This window comes from Herpailurus yagouaroundi, unplaced genomic scaffold, assembly GCF_014898765.1.
Source record: "Herpailurus yagouaroundi ecotype Mexico unplaced genomic scaffold, PumYag 220, whole genome shotgun sequence".
Classification (NCBI taxonomy): Eukaryota; Metazoa; Chordata; class Mammalia; order Carnivora; family Felidae; genus Herpailurus; species Herpailurus yagouaroundi.
This window is the reverse complement of record NW_024412451.1, coordinates 4,808,590-4,830,783: the sequence shown is the minus strand read 5'-3', so window position 1 is coordinate 4,830,783 and position 22,194 is coordinate 4,808,590. Positions and strand designations below refer to the sequence as shown.

At 58.3% G+C, this 22,194-nt stretch overlaps 2 protein-coding genes across 4 annotated transcripts; both read left to right on the top strand.

Moving 5' to 3' along the window:
- The first annotated feature begins 213 nt into the window (after nt 1-213).
- RASIP1 (Ras interacting protein 1) lies at nt 214-13,354 on the top strand. 2 transcript variants are annotated; one of them, XM_040457611.1, is made up of 12 exons: nt 214-345; nt 551-691; nt 1,277-1,962; nt 3,248-3,603; nt 6,228-6,881; nt 8,123-8,160; nt 8,393-8,544; nt 8,663-8,766; nt 10,558-10,801; nt 11,008-11,180; nt 12,214-12,361; nt 12,922-13,354. In XM_040457611.1, the coding sequence occupies exons 2-12, from the start codon at nt 555-557 to the stop codon at nt 13,119-13,121; spliced, it is 2,892 nt and encodes a 963-aa protein (XP_040313545.1). In that variant the 5' UTR covers nt 214-345; nt 551-554; the 3' UTR covers nt 13,122-13,354. The 2 variants fall into 2 exon arrangements, with proteins under 2 accessions (XP_040313545.1, XP_040313544.1); XM_040457610.1 differs by having other exon boundaries at nt 8,651-8,766.
- A 112-nt stretch (nt 13,355-13,466) lies between these two features.
- Nucleotides 13,467-19,878, top strand: MAMSTR (MEF2 activating motif and SAP domain containing transcriptional regulator). 2 transcript variants are annotated; one of them, XM_040457612.1, is made up of 10 exons: nt 13,467-14,282; nt 14,813-14,896; nt 16,278-16,316; nt 16,647-17,071; nt 17,260-17,444; nt 17,798-17,900; nt 18,106-18,300; nt 18,587-18,754; nt 18,833-18,887; nt 19,316-19,878. In XM_040457612.1, the coding sequence occupies exons 2-10, from the start codon at nt 14,839-14,841 to the stop codon at nt 19,597-19,599; spliced, it is 1,512 nt and encodes a 503-aa protein (XP_040313546.1). In that variant the 5' UTR covers nt 13,467-14,282; nt 14,813-14,838; the 3' UTR covers nt 19,600-19,878. The 2 variants fall into 2 exon arrangements, with proteins under 2 accessions (XP_040313546.1, XP_040313547.1); XM_040457613.1 differs by having other exon boundaries at nt 13,471-14,282; nt 16,905-17,071.
- Nucleotides 19,879-22,194: the final 2,316 nt, after the last annotated feature.

The window sequence follows — 22,194 nt, the reverse complement described above, 5'->3', positions numbered from 1 at the left end:
TTTTGGCTTCCCGAGAGGCGAGCTCTGGGGCGGGTCTCCTGTCCTCGGAGAGACTGGGAAGTCAGTACGCTGTGTCAAGGCAGTGCCCAACTAGCTGAGATGTAATTCCAGAATCAAGGAGTAGAGAAGGGCCTGCCCTCCGCAGATCTCCTCCCCCAGGCCCGGTCCCCTCACAGGACGCCCCCTCCCAGCTCTTCCTGCCGGGTTTCCTCTCGCCTTTTCCTGTCCCCCACCCAGTGCTGGGAGCCGGGGCAGAGTCAAAGGCTGAACGGGAACAGCGGGGTCAGGAACCAACCAGGGCCAACGGAGCCAGGGCCCCGGGGTGCTGTTGGGACCTGAAGCAGGGTAAGAACCGGGGAGCCAGGAGTCCAGACCCCTCCTCCCTCAGACCCAGTGGCCAGTCCCCACCCATCTCCCATCCCAGCACCCAGGAGCTTAGCTCGCATCCTTCTCCTCCACCCAGACTCAGGAGTTTGAGCCCCAGGCCCCTCCATCCCAAACCCCACTACTCGGGGCCTCAGGAGTTGGGGTCTTACCCATCCTTCCTCAGGGCCATGCTATCTGGTGAACGGAAAGAGGGCGGAAGCCCCCGCTTCGGGAAGCTCCACCTCCCCGTGGGCTTGTGGATCAATTCTCCCAGGAAGCAGCTGGCCAAGCTGGGACGCCGCTGGCCTAGCGCCGCCTCTGTTAAGTGAGTGCCCACCTCCTCCAGGCCCCTGTCCCTCCTCCACCTACCTCCCAATTGTCCTCGTTTCTGATCCAGTCTCTGCACCGGGTAAGGCCAGGGGTCCCGAGCGTTGACTGCAGTTCCTTTCCGGAATGGGCAAGTGAGGTGGCGGGCTGGAGGAGACAGACAGTGGGCCACAGTGCTCTCAGAGTCCGGTCGGGGGAGAGCCGGGCCTGGATAGGGGCCCTCGCTGGATGGACAAGGCGATGGGGATACAAGGGCAAGGGTTTGATTCCCCTTCCTTCCTCCCCTCCCTGCTTACCTCTTGCAACTTCCTTAGGTGCCACTCGCCTTCATTTATTTCTCTCTCTCTCTCTCTCTCTCTGACTCTGGCCTCTGCCCAACTCCGCATCTGTACACTCGCGTCTCTCCCCCTTCTGTGGGTCTCTGTCTCCCTCTTTATCTGTGTCTCTGTCACTCTCCGGGTCTCTGATCCCTCCGTCTGGGTCTCTGCCCACCTCCTTCCTTCGTCTTCTACCATCGGCCTCCATCCTGGCCTGTCTCTCTCGGTCTCTTTGCCGCCTCTCCGCTCCCCTGGCGGGTTCCCAGGTCTTCTTCCTCGGACACGGGGAGCCGCAGCAGCGAGCCGCTGCCCCCGCCGCCGCCGCACGTGGAGCTGCGGCGAGTGGGCGCGGTCAAGGCGGCCGGGGGAGCCTCCGGGAGTCGCGCCAAGCGCATCTCCCAGCTCTTTCGGGGCTCGGGGACCGGGGCCACGGGGTCCGGCGGCGCGGGAGGCGCCGGGACTCCGGGGGGCGCTCAGCGCTGGGCCAGCGAGAAGAAGCTGCCTGAGCTGGCCGCGGGCGTGGCCCCCGAGCCCCCGCTGGCCGCCCGCGCCACGGCACCCCCGGGGGTCCTCAAGATCTTCGGCGCCGGGCTGGCGTCGGGCGCCAACTACAAGAGCGTGCTCGCCACTGCGCGCTCCACGGCACGCGAGCTGGTGGCCGAGGCGCTGGAGCGCTACGGGCTGGCGGGGAGCCCCGGCGGCAGCCCAGGCGAGAGCAGCTGCGTGGACGCCTTCGCGCTGTGCGACGCGCTGGGCCGGCCCGCGGCGGGCGGCGTGGGCAGCTGCGAGTGGCGGGCGGAGCACCTGCGCGTGCTGGGCGACTCGGAGCGTCCGCTGCTGGTGCAGGAGCTGTGGCGAGCGCGGCCCGGCTGGGCGCGCCGTTTCGAGCTGCGCGGCCGCGAGGAGGCGCGCCGCCTGGAGCAGGAGGCCTTCGGGGCGGCGGACAGCGACGGTGAGCCGGCGGGGGCCCGACTGCGGGGGCGGGGCGGGGCCTGTCCTGGAGGCGGGGCCAGCGGGGAGGCTGGGCGGGGCTTGGGGCCGGGGGGCGGGGGTCCCTGCTGAAGAGGGTAACCCAGAGCCAGAAGTGTTGAGTGGTGGTGGTCGTCCGCGTGGCTAGAAGGCCTCTCGGGAGAGGCAGGGCCGACGTAGATTAAGCCTCTTAGGGGGAGGAGCCTGCAGAGTGAAGAAATGGTGGGTTTGTTTGGGGCCGAAAATGATCCAAGCTTTAGGAGCGCCTGAGTGGATCAGTGGGTTAAGCCTCCGACTTCGGATCGGATCATGATCGCTCGGTCCATGAGCTCGAGCCCGGCGTCGGGCTCTGTCCTAACAGCTGGGAGCCTGGAACCTGCTATAGATTCTCTGTCTCCTTCTCTCTGCCCTTCCCCTGCTCATGCTCGTGCTCTCCCTCTTTTAAGAATAATTAAAAAAAAAAGATCGAAGCTTCAGAGGATCTGATCTTGGAGCAGGTAGATCTAAGCTGGGTTGGCCGCAGACTGTGGGTGGGAGATTTGAGGGTGGCGCATGCGAAATGAAGACGTAACACCATCAAGGGCTTACATGCTGGCCTGGCCTTTGAGGAAACGTTCCTGGAACAGGAGGTGGCCCCCTTGGTGAAACAGTAAGTGCAGAGCAGGGCCCGGCAGGGATGGAGCCTGGCTCTAAGGGGCTGCTCACAGAACCTTCTAACGCTTTTCTGTTTCTGAGCCTCCCATCGGGGAGACAGAGTGGGGTAGCGGTCAACCTCCTGAGCTCTGAACTCTGGCTTGGATTCCGATCCGTTCTTTGTCGGTTCCGCTCTGCAAAACCCTAGGGGAAGATGAAATCGGAAAATGTATAAAAGGGTTTTAGCACAGGGCTTGGCACATAGTGGTCGCCTAATAAAGAAAGGCAATTACAACCATCACTGTTTTTTTTTTTCCCCCCAAAAAGCATTGGTTGAGCGCCTACTGTGGGCCACACATTATTTAGGGCCCTGGGGGAATACAGTGAGCACATGACAGATGAGGTTCCCACCCTCCTAGATTTCGCGGCCTGGTGAGAAACAAATCACTAGTTCGTTCCTTCCGTTCACCATCACCCACTACGTGCCGGGCACAGGGAACAGCATATACAGAAAACTAAATGTGGGAAGCAGCCTCACCTCTCTGTGGTCAATTTTTGTCTCTTTATCGTCTCGGCTCTGCGAGCCTGTCTCGCTCTCTGGAGTCTCTGCCTCATCCCTCTCGGTCTCTCCGCAGGCACGGGTGCCCCCTCGTGGCGGCCGCAGAAGAATCGCTCCCGGGCGGCGTCCGGAGGGGCGGCCCTGGCCAGTCCGGGCCCGGGGTCCGGGTCAGGGCCCCCCGCTGGGTCCGGGGGCAAAGAGCGCTCGGAAAACCTGTCCCTGCGGCGCAGCGTGTCGGAGCTCAGCCTGCAGGGTCGCCGGCGGCGGCAGCAGGAGCGCAGGCAGCAGGCACTTAGCATGGCCCCAGGGGCAGCCGACACCCAAATCGGACCTGCTGACCCTGGCGACTTCGATCAGTTGACCCAGTGCCTCATTCAGGCTCCCAGCAACCGTCCCTACTTCCTGCTGCTCCAGGGCTACCAGGACGCTCAGGTAAGGCAGCCCCTCCTACCCCGGAGAGAACTATGCTCCGGCCTTCCTTCGACCTTCCTTCGTCTGCAGGGCGACAAAATTACAACTCCCAGAATCCCCTGGGTCGCGGTAGTCTCAGGTTTGCGGGAAGGCGTGGGCCCAGCAAGGTAGGGTTCCAGGGTAGGAGAGGTCATTGTGGGAGACAGGGGGTGGGGGGAAGAGGTGAAAGTTGTGGAGGTTGATGGCTGAAAAAGATTTTGCTGAAGAACAGGTGGGGAATGGTTCATTTCATGCAATGTTGGGGGAAAACACTGCCTTTGTCTGTCAAGGGGGAATGTGAGAGCCTATCGTAGAAAAGGGATCTCCTTGTAAGCCTCTATTTCTTGATGAGGAGTAATTGAAGTGTCTATCTTGTTTGGGAGGAAGTTAATTTCATTGATGTATGGGATCTTGTTCTGGGTAAGCGTGTATTTTCTTGGAAGGAGTGGACTAACCCGCTTTTTAAAGGTGATGGTTTACACTGGAATGATTTGACTCTTGTTAGGGGGCGTAGGTGGTACGGAGGCTTCTGCTTTCTATATTTGGGTGACAATAGAACCTGCTTGAGTGTTAGGCAGCAGAGAGGGAGAAAGGATTAGCAGATAGTAGAAAATGATTCGTGGGTTAGTGGGAAATTGTTTCATTAATAGAAACGTAATGTACTCTTGGAAAGACTCATTTGTGTGTGTGTGTGTGTGTGTGTGTGTGTGCGCGCGCGATGATTGGGGGAGCCGTGTTTGTGGTGTTGCCCAACTTTGAGTAACAGCAGTACAGCCAGCCAAGTTCCACAGGTACTGCTGGGAATCATTGGGAAAGCCCACTCTAGAAGGTAGTGGAGCTCAGCAAATAGTCCCATTTGTGCTGTCAGAGAGTGATCCAGTTGGGTTCGGTGGCCTGTGTGTGGGTGTGTATGAGTGAGAGGTTAAGACTATTGAGAGAAGGGCTTGCGTGGAAGAATTCATTCCTCCTTACTGGGGCAAGTTCCTTACAGGGAGGGGTTTGCAGACAAGGTTGCAGAATAGGAGAGCCTGTTTTGGGAAGAGGGGGACCATTGGGAGCATCCATTCTTTTGAATGGGGTTCATGAGAAATTCCTTTCTAAGAAAGAGGCTTCTATGGAAGTATTCCTTCCTGGGGAAGAGGAATCAGAGGTGAATCTCTTAGGGAGGAATTTATTTGCACTCATCTATTCATGAGTGGCTATAACCTGGGAGTTCATTGTGGGCACTGTGGAATCCCTTCTGGGGTTAAGTAATTTTAGAAAAGGGTTTCATGTATTTTGGACCATTCCATTCCTTCAAACAGGGATGGATAACAGGAGATTTTACCTTCGGAAGGTGGTCATACTGGAAAGGTCCATTTCCTAGAGACAGATGAACAAGTCCATTGTAGGAAGGGGTCTCTTTGGAAATGTCCATCCATGAGGTAAAGGTAATGCGTGAGTTCAGGGTAGGATTTATGGATATCAGGGTGACTATTCTCCCAACGTGAATAGAGAACAGAGAGTCTATTTTAGGAAGGGGGCCAGACTGAGCTCTTCCATTTTGATAGGATGGAGATGGGAGGGTCATTTAGGAAGGGGTCTTCTGGAATGCACCTCTTCATTTGGTGGATGAAATGGGACACTCCATTATAAGAAGAGGGTCTCCTTGAAAACATCTATTAATAAGGTGGGGTTCCTAGAAGAGCCACTATATGGAGAGCTCCATGGAGATGTTCTTTGTTGGGATGAGAATACTGAAAGCATCCATTGATGGAAAGGAGCGTGTCTTTGGAATCCTCTATCATGGGAGTGGGGGTAGTAGGTGAGTCCATTGTAGTACTATTTCTCCTTGGAAGTGAGTTCAGCATGGGGTGGGGGAAAATAAGCGTCCTTTGTAGAAAGGGGGTCTCCCTGGAAGTGTATGTTCATGGGGTGGAGATAATGGAAGAAACCTTTGTTCAAAGGGGCAGTCTCCTTAAAGATATCCGTCCCATGTCTTGGAAATATTCAGAGAAGCTCTTATTAGAAGGGGAAATGTCTTTGGAAGTCCCCATTATGGTGGTGGAAGGACTGGCAAATGGGGCCAGGGGTAGAGAAATGGGAGGGCTCAGAGGAGAAAGATGTCCTTGGAAAGTTCCATTCTTTGAGGGGCAAGTTAATGGGCAGTCCACTGTAGTCATGGGGGTGTGGCGCTCTTGGAAGCACCCCTTCTTTGGGCTCTATATCATGGGAGAGTGCATTGTGGGAATGGATGTCCTTGAAAGGGTCCATTCAGAAGAGGTGAGAAGAGGGGGGCGTCTCCTGGAGAAATGTCTCCTGGAAACATCAATAATTTCAGGGAGGGCAATGTCAGAACTCATGTCAAGAAAGGGGTTTCCTTATACGCAGCCAGTCTTCCAGATGGGTGTTCTGGACCGGTCCATCACAGGAAGTGCGGTTGAAGAGTCCACTCGCGGTTAGGGGAAGCCATTGCTGAGGCTTTGGGGATCCCAGGAGATCTCCTTGAAAGCGTTCATTCTAAGCGAGGTGGTGGATGGGAGAGTCCTTTGTGGCCAAGGGTCCCCTTTGGAAACATCCGTTCCTCACGGAGCTGTGTCTCTCCTGTATCTTCACCTTCCCTCCAGGACTTCGTGGTGTATGTGATGACGCGGGAGCAGCATGTCTTCGGCCGGGGCGGGAACTCCTCGGCCCGTGGTGGGTCCCCGGCCCCGTATGTGGACACCTTTCTCAATGCCCCCGACATCCTGCCGCGGCACTGTACGGTGCGTGCCGGCCCTGAGCCCCCGGCCATGGTGCGCCCGGCCCGGGGTGCCCCGGTCACGCACAACGGGTGCCTCCTGCTGCGGGAGGCCGAGCTGCACCCTGGCGACCTGCTGGGGCTGGGCGAGCACTTCCTCTTCATGTACAAGGACCCCCGCGCTGGGGGCTCGGGGCCAGCGCGGCCGCCGTGGCTGCCCACCCGTCCGGGGGCCTCCCCGCCAGGCCCCGGCTGGGCCTTCTCCTGCCGCCTGTGCGGCCGGGGCCTGCAGGAGCGCGGCGAGGCGCTGGCGGCCTACCTGGATGGCCGCGAGCCGGTGCTGCGCTTCCGACCCCGCGAGGAAGAGGCGCTGCTGGGTGAGATCGTGCGCGCAGCAGCGGCCGGCGCCGGGGACCTACCACCGCTGGGGCCGGCCACGCTGCTGGCGCTGTGCGTCCAGCATTCAGCCCGGGAGCTGGAGCTGGGCCACCTGCCGCGCCTGCTGGGCCGTCTGGCCCGGCTCATCAAGGAGGCCGTCTGGGTGAGTGCCTCCAACCGCCGTCCAACCCCGTCTGCTCCCCGTGGGCTTCCCCCAGCCTCTCGTCGCCCCCCCGCCGCCGGTTTGGAAGTCGAGCAGGATGAAGCCACCTCTCCCCTGATGCTTGGGAGGGGGCTGGGCCCTCCAGTAAGGGATCTCGCGGGGTGCTGGGAGTGGTGGATTCATCCGCGGTGCCGGAAGAGAAGGCAGCGAAGAACCACCTTTGCGGCTCTGGGATAATGGGAGAAACGATTCTGGGAGCCGGGGGAAGAGAGCTCCTGGGATGAGAAGTCAGGAGAGACCGTTGTGGGAGGTGAGGCGGGCAGCCCGTTGGGCCCGAAGCTTTGAACAGTAGTGGGCAAGACCGTGCTTGGAGGCGAAGGAGGTCAAATCCATCGGACCTACAGATGGAAGTACCTGGGAGAAATCATCCAGATTTCTGGATTTTTTTTTGGGGGGGGGGGGGAGGTTAAAGTCGCCATCCAATGGAGCTAGGGCTTCTCAGAGCGAAGGTTGAGGAAGGGCCTGGGCGGTAAGAAGAAACTTGTATTCGAGCAGAAGTGGGCCTGAGGGAGGTAGACCGCCGGCAATTATAGGGCTTTGTATTTTATTTTCTTTTTGTAAGTTTATTCTATTTCTTTTGAGAGAGCGCGCGCGCACGGGCGCAAAAGTGGGGGAGGGGGAGAGAGAGAGAATCCCAAGCAGGCTCTGCACTGCCGGCGCAGAGCCGGATGTGGGGCTTGAACTTGGGAACTGTGAGATCGCGACCTGAGCTGAAGTCGGACGCTCAACCGACTGAATCACCCAGGCGCCCCTAGGGCTTTGTGTTTTAAAAGGTATGGAGAGGTGAGGGACGGACGCTGGGGTGGCTCAGTCGATCAAGTGACTGAGTCCCGTTAAGGAACTGACTCATGGCTCCTGAGTTCAAGCCCCACATCCAGCACTGTGCTGACAGCTGGGAGCCCGGAGCCTGCTTCAGATTCTGTGTCTTCCTCTCTCCCTTCCCCTCCCCCACTCACACGTACACACACTCTCTCTCTCTCTCTCTCAAAAATAAATAAACATTAAAAAAGAAAAAAAAAAGGTACAGAGAGGTGAAACCATTCTGAAACCTGGGGGTTAGGGTCCATTTGAGCGTGGAGAGGCTGTGTCAAAAAGGTGCTTCCAGAAATACCAGGGTATTAACTCATACGTCTCTCTCCCTCAATTCCACGCGCCTTGATTCTGAGCTTACTGTTCTACAGGAAAAGATCAAGGAAATCGGAGACCGCCAGCCAGAGAAGTAAGAGAAATTCTGGGAAGAAGGGTTATAGAGGGATGCAGGGGTGGGGCTCTGCGGGCAGGCTCTTCCTTGGCCCCCAACTTTTCCAGCTGTGAAATGGGGATTGGCCTCTGTCCTCAATTAGATCCAGAGCTCGGAGTTTGGACACTATGGTGGGGGTTGGGCAGAGATCACCCCACCCCCATGACTATAATGGACTGTCCCGTTAATGGGTCCTTTTCTCCTTCTCCAGCCACCCTGAGGGAGTCCCCGAGGTGCCCTTGACTCCCGAGGCTGTGTCCGTAGAGCTGCGGCCACTCATGCTGTGGATGGCCAACACCACGGAGCTGCTGAGTTTTGTACAGGAGAAGGTGCTGGAAATGGAGAAGGAGGCCGACCAGGAGGGTGAGCTCTGACCCAAGCTCAGGCCTGTCCGGGATCCCTGTCATTCCCTCTACTTGGGGACTTGGGCTCCTGCCTGTCAGCCTCTGGTTCTCTCTCTTACCCCCAGGTCTGTCCTCAGACCCACAGCTCTGCAATGACTTGGAATTATGTGATGAGGCCATGGCCCTCCTGGATGAGGTCATCATGTGTACCTTCCAGCAGTCTGTCTACTACCTCACCAAGGTTGGTCTTGTCCCCTGCTGCCTGTTTGACATAACATCACTTCCTGTTTGCATTACATCGTGTTGCTCTGACGTCACTTCCTAGTTGACCTTGTGAGATTTCCCGCTTCTCTGACATCACTTCCCGTTCACCCCAGGGCTTTGCTGTTCTGATACCCCTTCCTGTTGGAGCCTACATCACTTCCCGCCTTTCTGGCTTCTTCTCCTGTGTCTGCATCTGTCCCCTCTTGACAAGTGAACTTTACTACCTGGTCGTATCACCCTTATCATTTTCTCAACCTCCTGTTTTCTTTTTCTTTTTTTTAATGTTTTTATTTTTATTATTTTTAAAAAAAAATTTTTTTTTTTGAACGTTTATTTATTTTTGGGACAGAGAGAGACAGAGCATGAACGGGGGAGGGGCAGAGAGAGAGGGAGACACAGAATCGGAAACAGGCTCCAGGCTCCGAGCCATCAGCCCAGAGCCCGACGCGGGGCTCGAACTCGCGGACCGCGAGATCGTGACCTGGCTGAAGTCGGACGCTTAACCGACTGCGCCACCCAGGCGCCTAATGTTTTTTTATTTTTGAGAGAGAGAGAGAGAGAGAGACAGAGCGCCAGTGGGGGATGGCCAGAGAGAGAGAGGGAGACACAGAATCCGAAGCAGGCTGCGAGCACAAAGCCCAGTACGGGGCTCGAACCCACAAACCGTGAAATCATGACCTGAGCCGAAGTTGGACGCTCAACTGACTGAGCCCCCCAGGTGCCCCTCAAGCTCCTGTTTTCTAAGTCCACTCTTCAGTGACTGGTAAAATAGAGAGATGATAGATAGATAGATACCAAATAGTGTCAGGCACTGTCATTTAAACTAAAAGTCCTCTGTAATCGGGCTTCGCTTCCTGTTTGCTGACTTCATTTCCTATAGCTCCAAATTCACTCCCTTTTCCAAGCCACAGACCTGCTCCCTGGAGTGCTAGTCCTGAGGACCCGCTTTCTCCCCCAGACCCCCAACCACCCTTGACCTTGATATCGCTCCTTGGGATTCTCAGGGTTTCAGGCTTACCGTGGGTCTGAGTCCCTGTCTGTCAACGGAACGGGGATCTTTGGGGACTGATCAACGTAAAGATGTTCCTTACGCAGCCTTGATTTGTGAAGCCCTTTCCTCCAAGGCTTCGCTTCCTGTACATTCCTGCCACGTGTGGCTTTGTTTCTTCTTCGGCTCTGACCTCATTTCCTGTCCTTGGCCCGATCTCACTTTCCACTGGCTCACTGCCACTTTGCTCCCACTTCCTGACTCTCTATTCTTTTTCTTTCCTTTGGGAATTCTGGATAAATCACTCTCTGACTGAAGGGGGCCTCTTTGTTCAGCGTCCTTTGTCCTCCGCGAGCTGTCCGTGTTGAGAAATACAAGTCCTGGGGTGCCTGGGTGGCTCAGTCGGTTAAGCGTCCGACTTTAGCTCAGGGCATGATCTCACAGTCCGTGGGTTCAAGCCCCGCGTCGGGCTCTGTGCCGACAGCTCGGAGCCTGGAGCCTGCTTCGGATTCCGTGTCGGCCCCTCTCTCTCTGCCCTTCCCCCACTTGAGCTCCGTCTCTTTCTCTCTCTCCAAAAGAAATAAACACTGAAAAAATGTCAAGGCTTGAGGTGTCCCAGGCCTGGTGAATGCCGGAAAGCCACCTGGAAAGTAGGGATTTGCTCAGAGGCCTTTAGGGTGTTGAAGGTAGAATGGGCTCTAATTCCCAGAAGCTCTACCGCCCGGAAGCTTCCAGGAAGGTGTAGTCCAATCATTTGTTTCCATCTCTGTATCTTCCTAGACTCTGTACTCAACGCTGCCTGCCCTCCTGGATAGTAACCCTTTTACCGCTGGGGCAGAGCTTCCCGGGCCCGGCGCCGAGCTGGCGGCCATGCCTCCGGGGCTGAGACCCACCCTGGGCGTGTTCCAAGCAGCCCTGGAACTGACCAGCCAGTGTGAGCTGCATCCGGACCTCGTGTCTCAGACATTCGGTTACTTGTTCTTCTTCTCCAATGCGTCCCTCCTCAACTCGCTGATGGAACGAGGTGCGGGTCAGATCGGGGAAGGGGCAGGGAGGAAGGGGCGGGAGCCATCGGGACCCAAGTCAGTTCAGAACATACCACAGGATCAGGCCTCATCTTTAGAGAGTCTGGAGAGCAAGCTCCAGATCCCAAGCTGAAAAATAAGAAGGGTCCGGGAGGCGGGAGGGCAGAGTCCACGCACCCATTCCCCTTCCTAACCTTCCCCACAGGTCAAGGCCGACCTTTCTATCAATGGTCCCGAGCTGTCCAAATCCGGACCAACTTGGACCTCGTCTTGGACTGGCTGCAGGGGGCCGGGCTGGGCGACATTGCCACTGAATTCTTCCGGAAACTCTCCATAGCTGTGAACCTGCTCTGTGTGCCCCGCACCTCCCTGCTCAAGGTGATTCCCGATCCCTGACCTCTGACTCCCCAACCCCCCCCCCACCATCCATCCTCTGTATTCAGCCCACCCTTGACATCCCCTTGGCCCTCACGTTATCCCCAGTCCCAGCGCAGACACCGTGGGTGATGCACTGGCAGTTAGAAGCCAGCCCCAAGCGTCCAAAGTGCACCTGAATCCCAGTGGGACTTCCGAATAATAGTTTCCAAGGCCCCCTCCCTCAGTTATGCTGGTTCCGAAAGTCTGGTATGAGACCAAGGAATGCGACAGTGAAAACATTCATTGAACGTAAACTAGATACCAAACACTGTCAAGCACTGCTCATTGAGTGCTGATTAAGCCTCATGAAATAGGTTATTCATTGACCGTTTGTTACAGACAAGGAAACTGAGATTCGGGCAGGATAAGTTCCTTGATTTCTTTTGTTGATATTTCTCAGACTTTTACAGAGCACTTAATAAGCACCAGGCCGTGTTCTAAGTATTTTACGATCTTGCCATATTGAAACCTCAGAACAACCCTATTAGGTGGTGCCTAACCCCTCCACCCCCAATTTACAGATGAAGAACCTGAGGCACAGGGACTTGCCAGAGGTAATGAGTAGTCAAGCCGGCATTTTTGAACCCAGGCAATCTGGGTCCACTGCAATGATGACTTGGTTGTCATCTCAGTTCAGTAGATCCAAACTTTATTTAAAATTTTATTATTTAAAAATTTTTACATTTATGTCTGCACAGAGCCCGACGCGGGGCTCGAACTCACAAACTGTGAGATCATGACCTGAGCCGAAGTCGGAAGCTTAACCGACTGAGCCACCCAGGCGCCCCACAAATCACTTTTTTTTTTTTTAAGCTGAGAGCACCCCCTTTCTCACCATCACTTTGGTGACAGCCTGGCTTCGCAGTCACAATCTGGCAGCACAGACACCACGGCCGACCCCCTACATCGGTACCCTCTGGGGGGGGGCCTTCCATTCAGGCTTTCTCAGCTGTCCCATAACGACCACCGACTTCTCACCTCATCTTCCCACCAGGCTTCTTGGAGCAGCCTACGAACTGACCACCCCACGCTGACCCCTGCTCAGCTTCACCATCTGCTCAGCCACTACCAGCTGGGTCCTGGCCGTGGGCCACCACCTGCCTGGGACCCTCCCCCTGCAGAGCGAGACGCTGTGGACACAGGTGAGGCACGGTGGGGACAGAGGCACGGGGGCTGTCAGCTGTTTTCTGGCCTCAGGACCTAGGAATCCATAGCCCTTTCCTCCTTCTGACCCAGATTGTGGACCCTTAACCCTTTCCTCCCTCGAGACCCAATAAGTGATGGGCCCCAACTCCCTCCTCCGCCAGGATATGGGATTTCAAGCCCCAGCGCCCCCCCCCCCCCCCCCAGGGTTCAGGCCCCCAGCCCCTTCCCCCGACAACCTACCCTTCTCACCCAGGGGCTCGGGTTCCAGGCCCCTCCACGAAGGAATCCGTAAAACTAAGTTCCCAGACCTTCCTTCCTCAGACCCAAGAACCCAACTACCTCGCCCGTTTCCCAGGCAGCGGTGGCCTCTCTTTCTTTGTCTGAACTACAACTCCCATGATGCTTGGGGACTCCCAAGACTCGTGTTTGAGTGGGTCTCGCTCCGGGAATTGCTGGTTGAAGTCTGTCCTTCCCTCGGGCGTGACGCAGCCTCTCCCTAACACTGCTGCCTCACGCCCATTTTCAGAATTTGACGCCGTCTTCTTCTGTCTCCTAGGGGATATCTTCGAGAGCTTCTCCTCCCATCCGCCCCTCATCCTGCCCTTGGGCAGCTCGCGCCTGCGCCTCACGGGTCCCGTGACGGACGACGCCCTGCACCGCGAACTGCGCAGGCTCCGCCGCCTCCTCTGGGATCTTGAGCAGCAAGAACTGCCGGCCAATCACCGCCACGGACCTCCCGTGGCCACGCCTCCTTGAGGACCAATAACCAACGAGCGCGCGACCCTTGAAAATTCTTCGGCTTCTGCTCCCTGGAGCCCGCCCGAGCTCAGGGCTCTCTGGGAGTTGTAGTTCTTTCCCCCGCGTGGCATGCCGGGAGTTTGAGTTTTCGGGTAGTAGAGGCTGGGACAGTGGGAAGACGGGCTTGGGAGGTGAGGGCGAGGAGCAAGCAATAAAGGTATCTGTGGTGTTGGCACCGCCTCGCTTGTTAAGACTTGGGAACGCTGGCGATGATGATTTTCTGCGGATTAGAGCACCAGGTTCCTCGACTGGAGCGTTGAGTTCTTGCCGAGGCCCCGGGGGTATTTATAGCCACGGCCTCAGCTTGCCCTGGGGCTTGTAATCCAAACCGGGAGCCCTGGGGCCTCAAAACGCATTTCAGGACAGAACCCTAAGCTGGGTCGGCCAGGTATCAGGCCCTCGGTCCTGCCAGCGGGAACCAGCCATCTCTCCCTCGGACCCCAAAGGCCATACTCCAGCCCTCTTCTCCCTCAGACCCGGGAGTCTGGGTCCCCCGGCCATCATCTGGACATTTCTGCCCGTCGGTCACACTGCCGAATCCCAACACCCCTTGTCCTGGTTCTCGCCTCCCTCCTTCCTCACGTCCAGAAGTCCAGGCCCCAACCCCCTCCTCCCTCGGACCCAGGCGTACAGATCCCCAGCCCCCTCCTCCCTCAGATCCAGGAGTCCGGAGCTCCGGTTTGAACTTTCCACTCCCCTAAATCCGACTCCCGCTGCTGCGTCAGGGAAAAAATAAGCGACAGGTGGCACCTGCCCGCAGGGCCGGGTCGCGACCACCTGCTCCCGCTGCTCACCCGGCGCCCCTCTCCAGGCACCTGCTTCTGTCAGTCCGCCTGCCGCTGCCCCGCCTGAGCCCCACAGCCCCAGGCCTCGGAGGAGGGAGAGACTCGGGGAACCCCGACGTTCGCCCCTCCGCCAGTGCCACCCAGACCGTGCTCCCGCCCCTTCTCAGGGTCACGGGCGGAGCTTCTGTCTGCCCCGCCCCACTTCACAGGCTCCTGCTCGCCCTACAAAGGGGTGTCCTGGGCGGTCCCGGGCTGGTGGGGCGGAGCCTGCGGCCTCCAGCCTTGACCTGGGGACTCAACCCGCCCCGGAGCACTACTGGCCGGAGCCCACCTGGTGAGAAGCCCCTGGGGTGGGGCTGGGGGGAACCCGCCTTAACCCTTCTGCCACCTCTCTGGTCCCAGTCCCTTCCTCACAGACCATAGTGGCAGACACCCACCCACTCCCTGCTTAAATGCAGGTGGCAGAGACCCTTCCCTTCCCCAGGAGCCTAGCAGGTCTCTTTCCCCTCTAGATCAAGGGTGTTGGATTCCAGTCCCTTCAGAGTATTGAGCTCTGTCTCTTCACCCCCTTTTCTTCCCTCTCCGTTCACAGACCCGGGGGGGGGGGCGCGGGGGCCTCCTTTCAGAGATCCCGTCCGTTCCTCCTCCAGGCTCCAGGAGTTGGGGCCCTCAACCCCCTTCTCCCTCAGACCCAGGAGTCTGGGCTCCCAGCCCCTGGATCCCTCCCACCCCCCAGGATCCAGAGCTTATGGTTCAAGTCCTCTCCTATCCCTAAGCTGTTTCCCTGCTGCGTTCGCATGCGGGGACAGCCTCCTGACCTCCACTCTGACCCTGCCTCCTGTGGGGGCCCTGCCCTCGCCTCAGTCCAGGTCACCATCACAGCCTTGGCAATGACCCTCGCGGCTTCCTCCCAGCGCTCCCAAATCATTCGCTCCAAGTTCAGATCTGGTGAGAGGATTCTCTCTGTGCATGTAGGGAAGGAGTCTTCTGGGCCCCGGGATTGAGTACTCTTTTTTTTTTTTTTTTTTACCTTTCATTTATTTATTCTTGAGAGAGACAACACGTGGGGGACGTGGGGGTGGGGGGGAGAGAATCCCAGGCGTGCTGTCAGCGCGGAGCCAGACACAGGCCTCAAACTCACGAACCCGTGAGATCATGACCTGAACTTAACCGAGGGAGCCACCCAGGCGCCCCCTGGGATTGAGAACTCTTAACTCTGGGAGTGTGTATGGGGGGGGGGGGGCCCAGGTGGGAAGGAGGCCATGGGACCCACAAGGCACGTGTCCTCTGTACAAAAGGTCACTTGTGCAGAAAGGAGGCCCCAGCAAAGGGCGTGAGTTTTTGGTGGCTCAACAAGCATGCAAACGGCCAATACAATGTTCACGTAAACACTGAGGAGCAGGTGGGCGGGTAGGGGTGGGTGTGGAGAGTCGGGTACTGCGAAGGAACAGGAGCTGAAATTGACAGGTGTGCAAAGTGGACGGGGTACACAGACTGGGGACTTTGGCGTGAGCAGCGTGGGTGAGGGGACAAGCGAGCTGTCAGGCGGCGAAAACGTCACGGGTTGTGTTTTAGGTCCCAGTGCAGACAGAAAGCGGGCAAGTGAGTGGCGCTGGATGTCAGTTCCTGCGCGCGCGCGGCGCGCGGAGGGTGAAATGCGCGTGTGAACGAGTGTGCTTCCGTGGCTGGGTGGGTGCGAAGACGCCAGTGACCGAAGAGCCAAGGGGGTGCCGGGGAGTGCACGTGGAACGTGACGGAGCGGGATCCTTGCTCCCAAGCTGGAAGCCAGATCCTGAGTGTGCGGGGAAGTGTGTCAGTGTGGCTGGGTGGGTGCCAGGACAGGGTGAGCCAAGATGGAGAGTGCCACAGGGTACGAGTGCACAGAAGTGGCGTGCGTGCCAAACCAGGGCCCGGGGAGAGGCGTGTACAGAGGGGGCGACTGTGGGGAGGCCCAGGGGCACACAGGAGGGAGTGGGCTTGCGCAGATTCGAGCACATGGACCGGAGGCGGCGAGGGTGCAAACGGGTCCGGCTGGCCAAGATGGCGATGGTGCCTTGAGTTGGGTGGGTACGTGCTCCTGAAGGGGGGCCGGTGGAGCTGGGGGGGCAGGGCCGCCTCCTGCCTGCACGCTGGCTGGCTCCTGGTCGCAGAAGGGCTGCGGCTGGGAGCGAGGAGCAGGCGGGAGGCCCGGGAAAGGGACCGGGCTGACAGCCCACCCACCCGCCTGCCCCGGGGAGTGTAAGGGGGCTGGGCGCGGCGCCCCGCCAGGCCAGGCTCCTGGACACTCCCTTCCCGCCTTTCGCCTCCCACCTCCCTCTTTCCTCCGCAGTCCTCCAGCTTCGGATCCACAGACGGTATCAGGACCCAAGTAAGTGTGGGCCCTGCAAGGGAGGGGATGGTGGCCAGACTCCCCTGGGGCCCAGCGGCCAGATCTCCTGCACTGGTTCCCGAGCCTCAGTCCCTCTGCCAGGGATACACTGAAATCCGATCCCGTCCTTTCCCGAGGACCCAAGAACACAGGTCCCTGGCCACCCTACCCCCAAAAGCTCTGCTTCCCGCTTTCTGGCTTTTCCCGCCCCAATGAAACGCGTGAATCCAGATCCCGTTTCTTGGGAGAAGACAGGCATCCCAGGCCCCGCATTTGGCACACATTATGCATCTCAGGATGTGGCTTTCAGCTTCTCTCTCTCTCCTCAAGAAACCAGGAGTGCTGGCTGTCCCAGCAGAACCCCAGAAAGCTGCGATTCGCAGCCATCACACCCCTTGGTGACTAAGGACGCGATTCCTGCCTTCCTTGAGAATATAAAAGTCTGGGTCCCTAGAACCTCTGCCTTGCAGGCTCCTGGGGTTTCACTCCTTGGCCCCGCCCTCTCACGCCCGCGGTGGGGGGCTGTGGCCTGCAGGGCCCTCCTTCCCACACAGCCTTGTTCCTCCCTGCCTGGCTTGCTATCTGCAGGCGTCTCGGGGTCCCTCACCACCTCTTCAGTCTTGGATCCAGATCCATGGGTCTCAGCCACGGGCCCTGCCCTGGCCCCAGCCTCGCCCTCGGGTCCCACTCCTTTCCTCTTCAGTCCTGGGGACCTGCTCCCTGAATCAGAATATGGCCCTTGGAGGTCCCTGAAGGTGAGTCTCCACCGAGTGAAGGGAAGTACCCCCGAGAGTCTATAGCATTGGTCCTCTTTGCTCCTGCCCTTTTTGGCTCCTTTCTGGCGGGGCTGAGCTGACTGACGCTCGCCCTGCTTTGCATGAGGCTCTGGGGCAGGAGAGGGGGCACAGAGCTGAAGCATGTGACATCACACCTGCTTTTACAGGAGTCTCCTAAGATCTCCCAACATTGGAGAGAGCCCAAGCCAAAGGGGAACTTGACATACCACCAGTACATGCCCCCGGGGCCGAGACAAGGGTCCAGGGTCGACCCCCAGGCCAAAATGTTGGCTCTGGGTCCCCCTGGACCACCTCTGTGGGAAGGGACAAACGCCCAGCGGCCACCTCCCAGGTATGCATCCCGTTTTCGTTCTCTGCCGGAAAGTCAGGCCCGCAGCATCTTGGACTCAAACCCAGAGTCCAAGAGCAGGGGAGTCTAGCCCCCAGCCCCTTCCTCTCCCAGTTTCCTGGTCCCTCTCCCGTCAGTTTCCAGGAGTCCTGGCTCCAGACCCAAGACACTGAGCCTCCGGTTCCTGCTCCCCATGCACAGGGACTAGCCTCGTCGGAGACCCAGAACTTTGGGCCCTCTCCTTCCTCTTCACACCGCCCCCCCCCCCCCGCCCCAGGTCTTTGAGGACCCCCGGATGCCCTTTCTCTCTCCGCCCCGTCTAACCTCTGTTCCCCCACCCCCACGACTACCACCAGGATGAAGCCCATCCCCCTCACTCCCTCCCCTCCTGGAGTCCCCAGCGCCTCGCCCTCTCCACACAAGTTGGAACTTCAGACCCTTAAACTGGAGGAGCTGACGGTGAGTATGGGGAGTGCTTCCCAGGCTGGCCCTCTCCTTCGGGGGTGGGGGGGTGCCCATAAGTCTGAGCCCCCAGTCTCTGCCCCATTGGAGACCCCGTCCGTCTTCTCGTCCCTCTTCTCGCGGTTTTGCAAATATCCGGCCCCAGATCCCGCCTCGCCCCGCAGCCCTCCCAGCAAGGCCTCTCCCCGCTCCCCCACCCCAGGTCTCAGAGCTCCGGCAGCAGCTGCGCCTGCGGGGCCTCCCGGTGTCGGGGACTAAGTCGATGCTCCTGGAGCGCATGCGCGGCGGCGCCCTGCCCCGCGAGCGGCCGAAGCCGCGACGCGAGGACAGTCCCGCGAGCGCTCCCTGGCCGCGCCTCAGGCCCAAGGCTCTGGGAGCAGTCCGGCGGCCGGGCTCGGTGAGGGCGGGGCCACGCGCGTATGGACCAGTGAGGAGAAGACGGAGCGGGACGGGGGCGGGCGGTCGAAAGAAGAATAGCCAATGAGGTGTGGGGGCGTGGTTAAGAGCGTAGTGGGCCGATCTTAAGGGAAGAGAAACCAATAGGGTGGTCGATGAGTGAGCGCAGGGCCGGGATGCGACCGGCGGGGGGTGGGGAGGGTGGAGCCACAGCTTGCGGGGGGGGGGGGGGGGGGGGGTTGCGTCCAGTGGGCGTGGCTTATGGGAACTCTTCCCCGCGGTTCTAGCTCAAGTCAGGCCGGGGCTGTCACCCTCCGCCTCTTCCACGTGCCGCGGAAACCCAGCCGACTGCGCCGGCTCCCGCGCGGGCTCCGGCGCTGACCCCTGCCTCGGCACCATCCACGGCGGCCCCGAGTCTGGAGGAGGAGCTGCAGGAAGCCATCCGCAGGGCGCAGGTGAGAGGGAGCTGGTTAGGGGTCTCGATCAGGATCGGGACGGGTCCCAGGCTCACGCCGCTTCTGCCCGTCCCGCAGTTGCTTCCGAACCGGGGCATTGATGACATCCTGGAGGATCAGATGGAGCCCGATGGTAAGAGTAGAACTTTTTTTTTTAATCTTTTTTAATGTTTGTTTATTTTTGAGAGAGAGAGAGAGAGAGACAGAGCACGAGCAGGGGAGGGGTAGAGAGAGAGGGAGACGCAGAATCCGAAGCAGGCCCCAGGCTCCGAGCGCTCAGCACAGAGCCCGACGCAGGACTCGCACTCACGGACTGTGAGATCATGACCTGAGCTGAAGTCGGACGCTCAACGGACTGAGCCGCCCAGGCGCCCCGAGTCAAACTTCTTGATGTGGGGGAAGAGGAGACTGAGGTTCTGGACTCCTAGTCCAAGGAGGAAGGGGTTGGGGTCTGGAGTCCTGGGTCCTAGAGGTTGGGGACTTAGACGTCTGGAAACGAGGATTAACAGAGTGGCGTCCGGATCTCTGCCTGCCTAAGTTCACACTCCATTCCTTCTGCAGACCAGCTGCCCCCCATCCCCCTGGACTTCCCCGGCTCCTTCGACGTGCTGTCCCCCTCCCCAGACTCTGAAGGCCTCTCATCTGTCTTCTCCTCCTCGCTCCCGTCCCCCACAAACTCCCCGTCGCCCTCTCCCAGGGGCCCCACGGATTCCTTGGACTGGCTGGAGGCTCTGAGTGGGGGTCCTCTGCTAGGCTGTGGTCCCCCAGCCCCCAGCGTCTTCTCTGCTGACTTATCTGACCCCAGTGGCACCCGGCTGTGGGACCTGCTGGACGATCCGTGGTGATGGATTCTGGGGCTTCCAAGGAGGGGGCACTGGTGGGGATGGGAAAGTCACAGAGGCATACTCCCAAGGAAGGCGGGGGACAACCTGCAGAGCCCCTCCCACCATGGACACAGAATCAGAGAACACTCTCATCCCCACGTGGCCCCTGAACGGCTGCTGACATGCCGTCGGCCAGACTCTTGTCTACCTGACCTCCGTATGATCTCCTCCATGGCTGTGTGGTCCGTGTCCTTTGCTGCTGGCCAGGGCCAACAAACTGCTTGCTCCTTCCTTCAGAGACCTCATGATGTCTTTGTTCCCACCTTCTTCCCCCCCCCCCCCCCCCCGTGCCACCTACTAGATGGTTCCCTGGGGCTGGGGAGTCTGGAAGGTGGTCTGTGCTTGCGGGATGTAAGGAGAGGGGCAAGGAAGAGTCGGGAGGGAGAATGGGGAGCCAGACCCTTGGCTTCCGGTTGGAAGTGAGAATATCAACGTGTCCTGTCTGAGGTCAGATTCCCTTGGAAGAAGAGCCCGAGACAAGACTCATGTGCCCCCTGATTCATGAGATAAATGCTCTGAGGAGAAACCAAAAGGGAGCAGAGGACACTGGACAGAGAAGGGGGAAGATTCGCAAGAGTGTGACGTCAGGTGACGTCCCAACCTCAACTGGGCCCCGTGGGGAGCTCTGGAGGATAAATTAAGCTTCAGTCTGTCCTACCCTGAGGCCAAGGGAGTTAGGCTTTTGAAGCTGAGGGAGATCCGCCCCCCCCCCTTTTTATTGCTGAATAACAAGCCATCCCCAAAGTTAGAGTCTCAAAATAATAACTATGATCACTCACAATTCCACTGAGTGGCTCCGCAAGGCGATTCTTTGGGGTTGCAGTCATTTTTATTTTTTTTTTTTTAAGAGAGAGTGGGAGCGGGGGAGAGTGGCAGAGGAGGAGAGAGAGAGAATTTTTTCTAACGTTTATTTATTTTTGAGAGAGAGAGAGAATGCATGTGCGAGTCAGGGAGGGGGAGAGAGAGAGAGAGAGAGAGAGAAGGAGACAGCGGATCGCAAGCAGGCTCCGCGCTATCAGCTCAGGGCCCGTTGCGGGGCTCCAACCCACATCATGACCATGACCTGAGCCAAAGTCGGATGCTTAACCGACTGAGTCACCTAGGTGTCCCAAGAGAGAGACAGTCTTTTTTTTTTTTTCTTTTTATTTTTTTTTTATTTTTTTTTTTTTTCATTTTTTTTTTTTCACTATTTTTGAGAGAGAGGGAGAGCGCGAGCAGGGGAGGGGCAGAGAGAGAGAGGGGGACGGAGGATCCGAAGTGGTCTCTCTGCACGGACAGCAGAGAGCCTGATGGGGCCTTGAACTCATGAACCCTGAGATCATGACCTGAGCCGAAGTCAGAAGCTCAACCGACGGAGCCACCCAGGCGCCCCTATTTATTTTTAATTAAAAAAAAAATGTTTTTTTATTTATTTTTGAGAGAGAAAGAGAGACAGAGTGGGAGCAGGGGAGGGGCAGAGGGAGAGGGCGACACAGAACTCAAAGCAGGCTCCAGGCTCCGAGCTGTCAGCACAGAAAACCCACAAACCATGAGATCATGACCTGAGCCAAAATCGGAGGCCCAACCGGCTGAGCCACCCAGGCGCCCCTTACATTTCTCTTTTCTAATGTTTGTCTTTAAGCAACGTCTTTTCCAGCGTAGGTTTTCGTATTATTCAGGTGGGGCGGAGCCGGGCAGATCAAGACGATCTGATCCTTTGTTGTCCTCCTTGAAAAGACCGTCTGTTTTTCTCAGGGATCCCGAGAGAAGGGGGCGTGCCAAGCCACACCAGGCCACGTGGGCAAGGGCCAGGGTCAGTCAGGAGGCCGAGTGGGGGAGGGGGAGGGAAACCCTGGGCAAAAGTCTTTACTGTGGTTTCCCAGGGAAGGAACCGGAGAGGCAGGGTAAGCAGCCTCAGGGTTGTCTAGTTTGGATAAATTTCAGCTGGCTCCGAGGTGTGCCCCCCCCCCTTCCCTGGTTGTCTGGAACCTGATCCTGGGGTGTTTAGGCTGGGGAACAGTGGCCTGGAGTACAGGCGCTCATAAAGGAAGCGGTTGTGAGTCTGGGCTCGGGGTTGGTTAGTTTGCATATGAAAAGCACACTCCTGGGTGAGTGTCTTTTACTATATCCAGGAAGTGGCTAGCCCTGGGAAGAGCATCCCCCCCCCCCCCCCCCCCCCCCCCCCCCCCCCGCACTGTCCACAAAGCCGAAGAGACCAGAGCACCAGAAAAACAGGAAATAAAAAGGCAGAATGGATGCATAAAGCACGCAGAAGCTGGGGGCTGGGTGCCCAGGACCGGGAAGAGGGATCTGTCTGAGGGCGCCTGGGCCGCCACCAGCTGTGTCCACTGCAGGTGGAAAAGGACCGTGAGATCAGTTACGTGCGACGGGACCCGGAGCCGGCGACTTCCCCTTGCCTTGCTGTCAGTGTGCTCCTGTGGCACTCCAGCCCAGTGCGGATGAGAGGTGCCCTGAGAGTTCCCACGAGCTGGACGTGGCGTGGGAGCCACGCTGATAAGTGTCCCCCACCGTTATTAGCTGCTGGTCAACAATTCTAGTTCGCCAGTGTTGGAAACC

Bases quoted from the DNA above. Each gene is read 5' to 3' on its own strand.
- MAMSTR (XM_040457612.1), top strand. From the start codon at position 14,839: ATGACCCTCGCGGCTTCCTCCCAGCGCTCCCAAATCATTCGCTCCAAG. The intron at 18,301-18,586 runs GTGAGGGCGGGG...CCGCGGTTCTAG, and splicing joins CAGTCCGGCGGCCGGGCTCG to CTCAAGTCAGGCCGGGGCTG. The intron at 18,888-19,315 runs GTAAGAGTAGAA...TTCCTTCTGCAG, and splicing joins GGATCAGATGGAGCCCGATG to ACCAGCTGCCCCCCATCCCC.
- RASIP1 (XM_040457610.1), top strand. From the start codon at position 555: ATGCTATCTGGTGAACGGAAAGAGGGCGGAAGCCCCCGCTTCGGGAAG. The intron at 1,963-3,247 runs GTGAGCCGGCGG...GTCTCTCCGCAG, and splicing joins CGGGGCGGCGGACAGCGACG to GCACGGGTGCCCCCTCGTGG. The intron at 10,802-11,007 runs GTGCGGGTCAGA...CCTTCCCCACAG, and splicing joins CAACTCGCTGATGGAACGAG to GTCAAGGCCGACCTTTCTAT.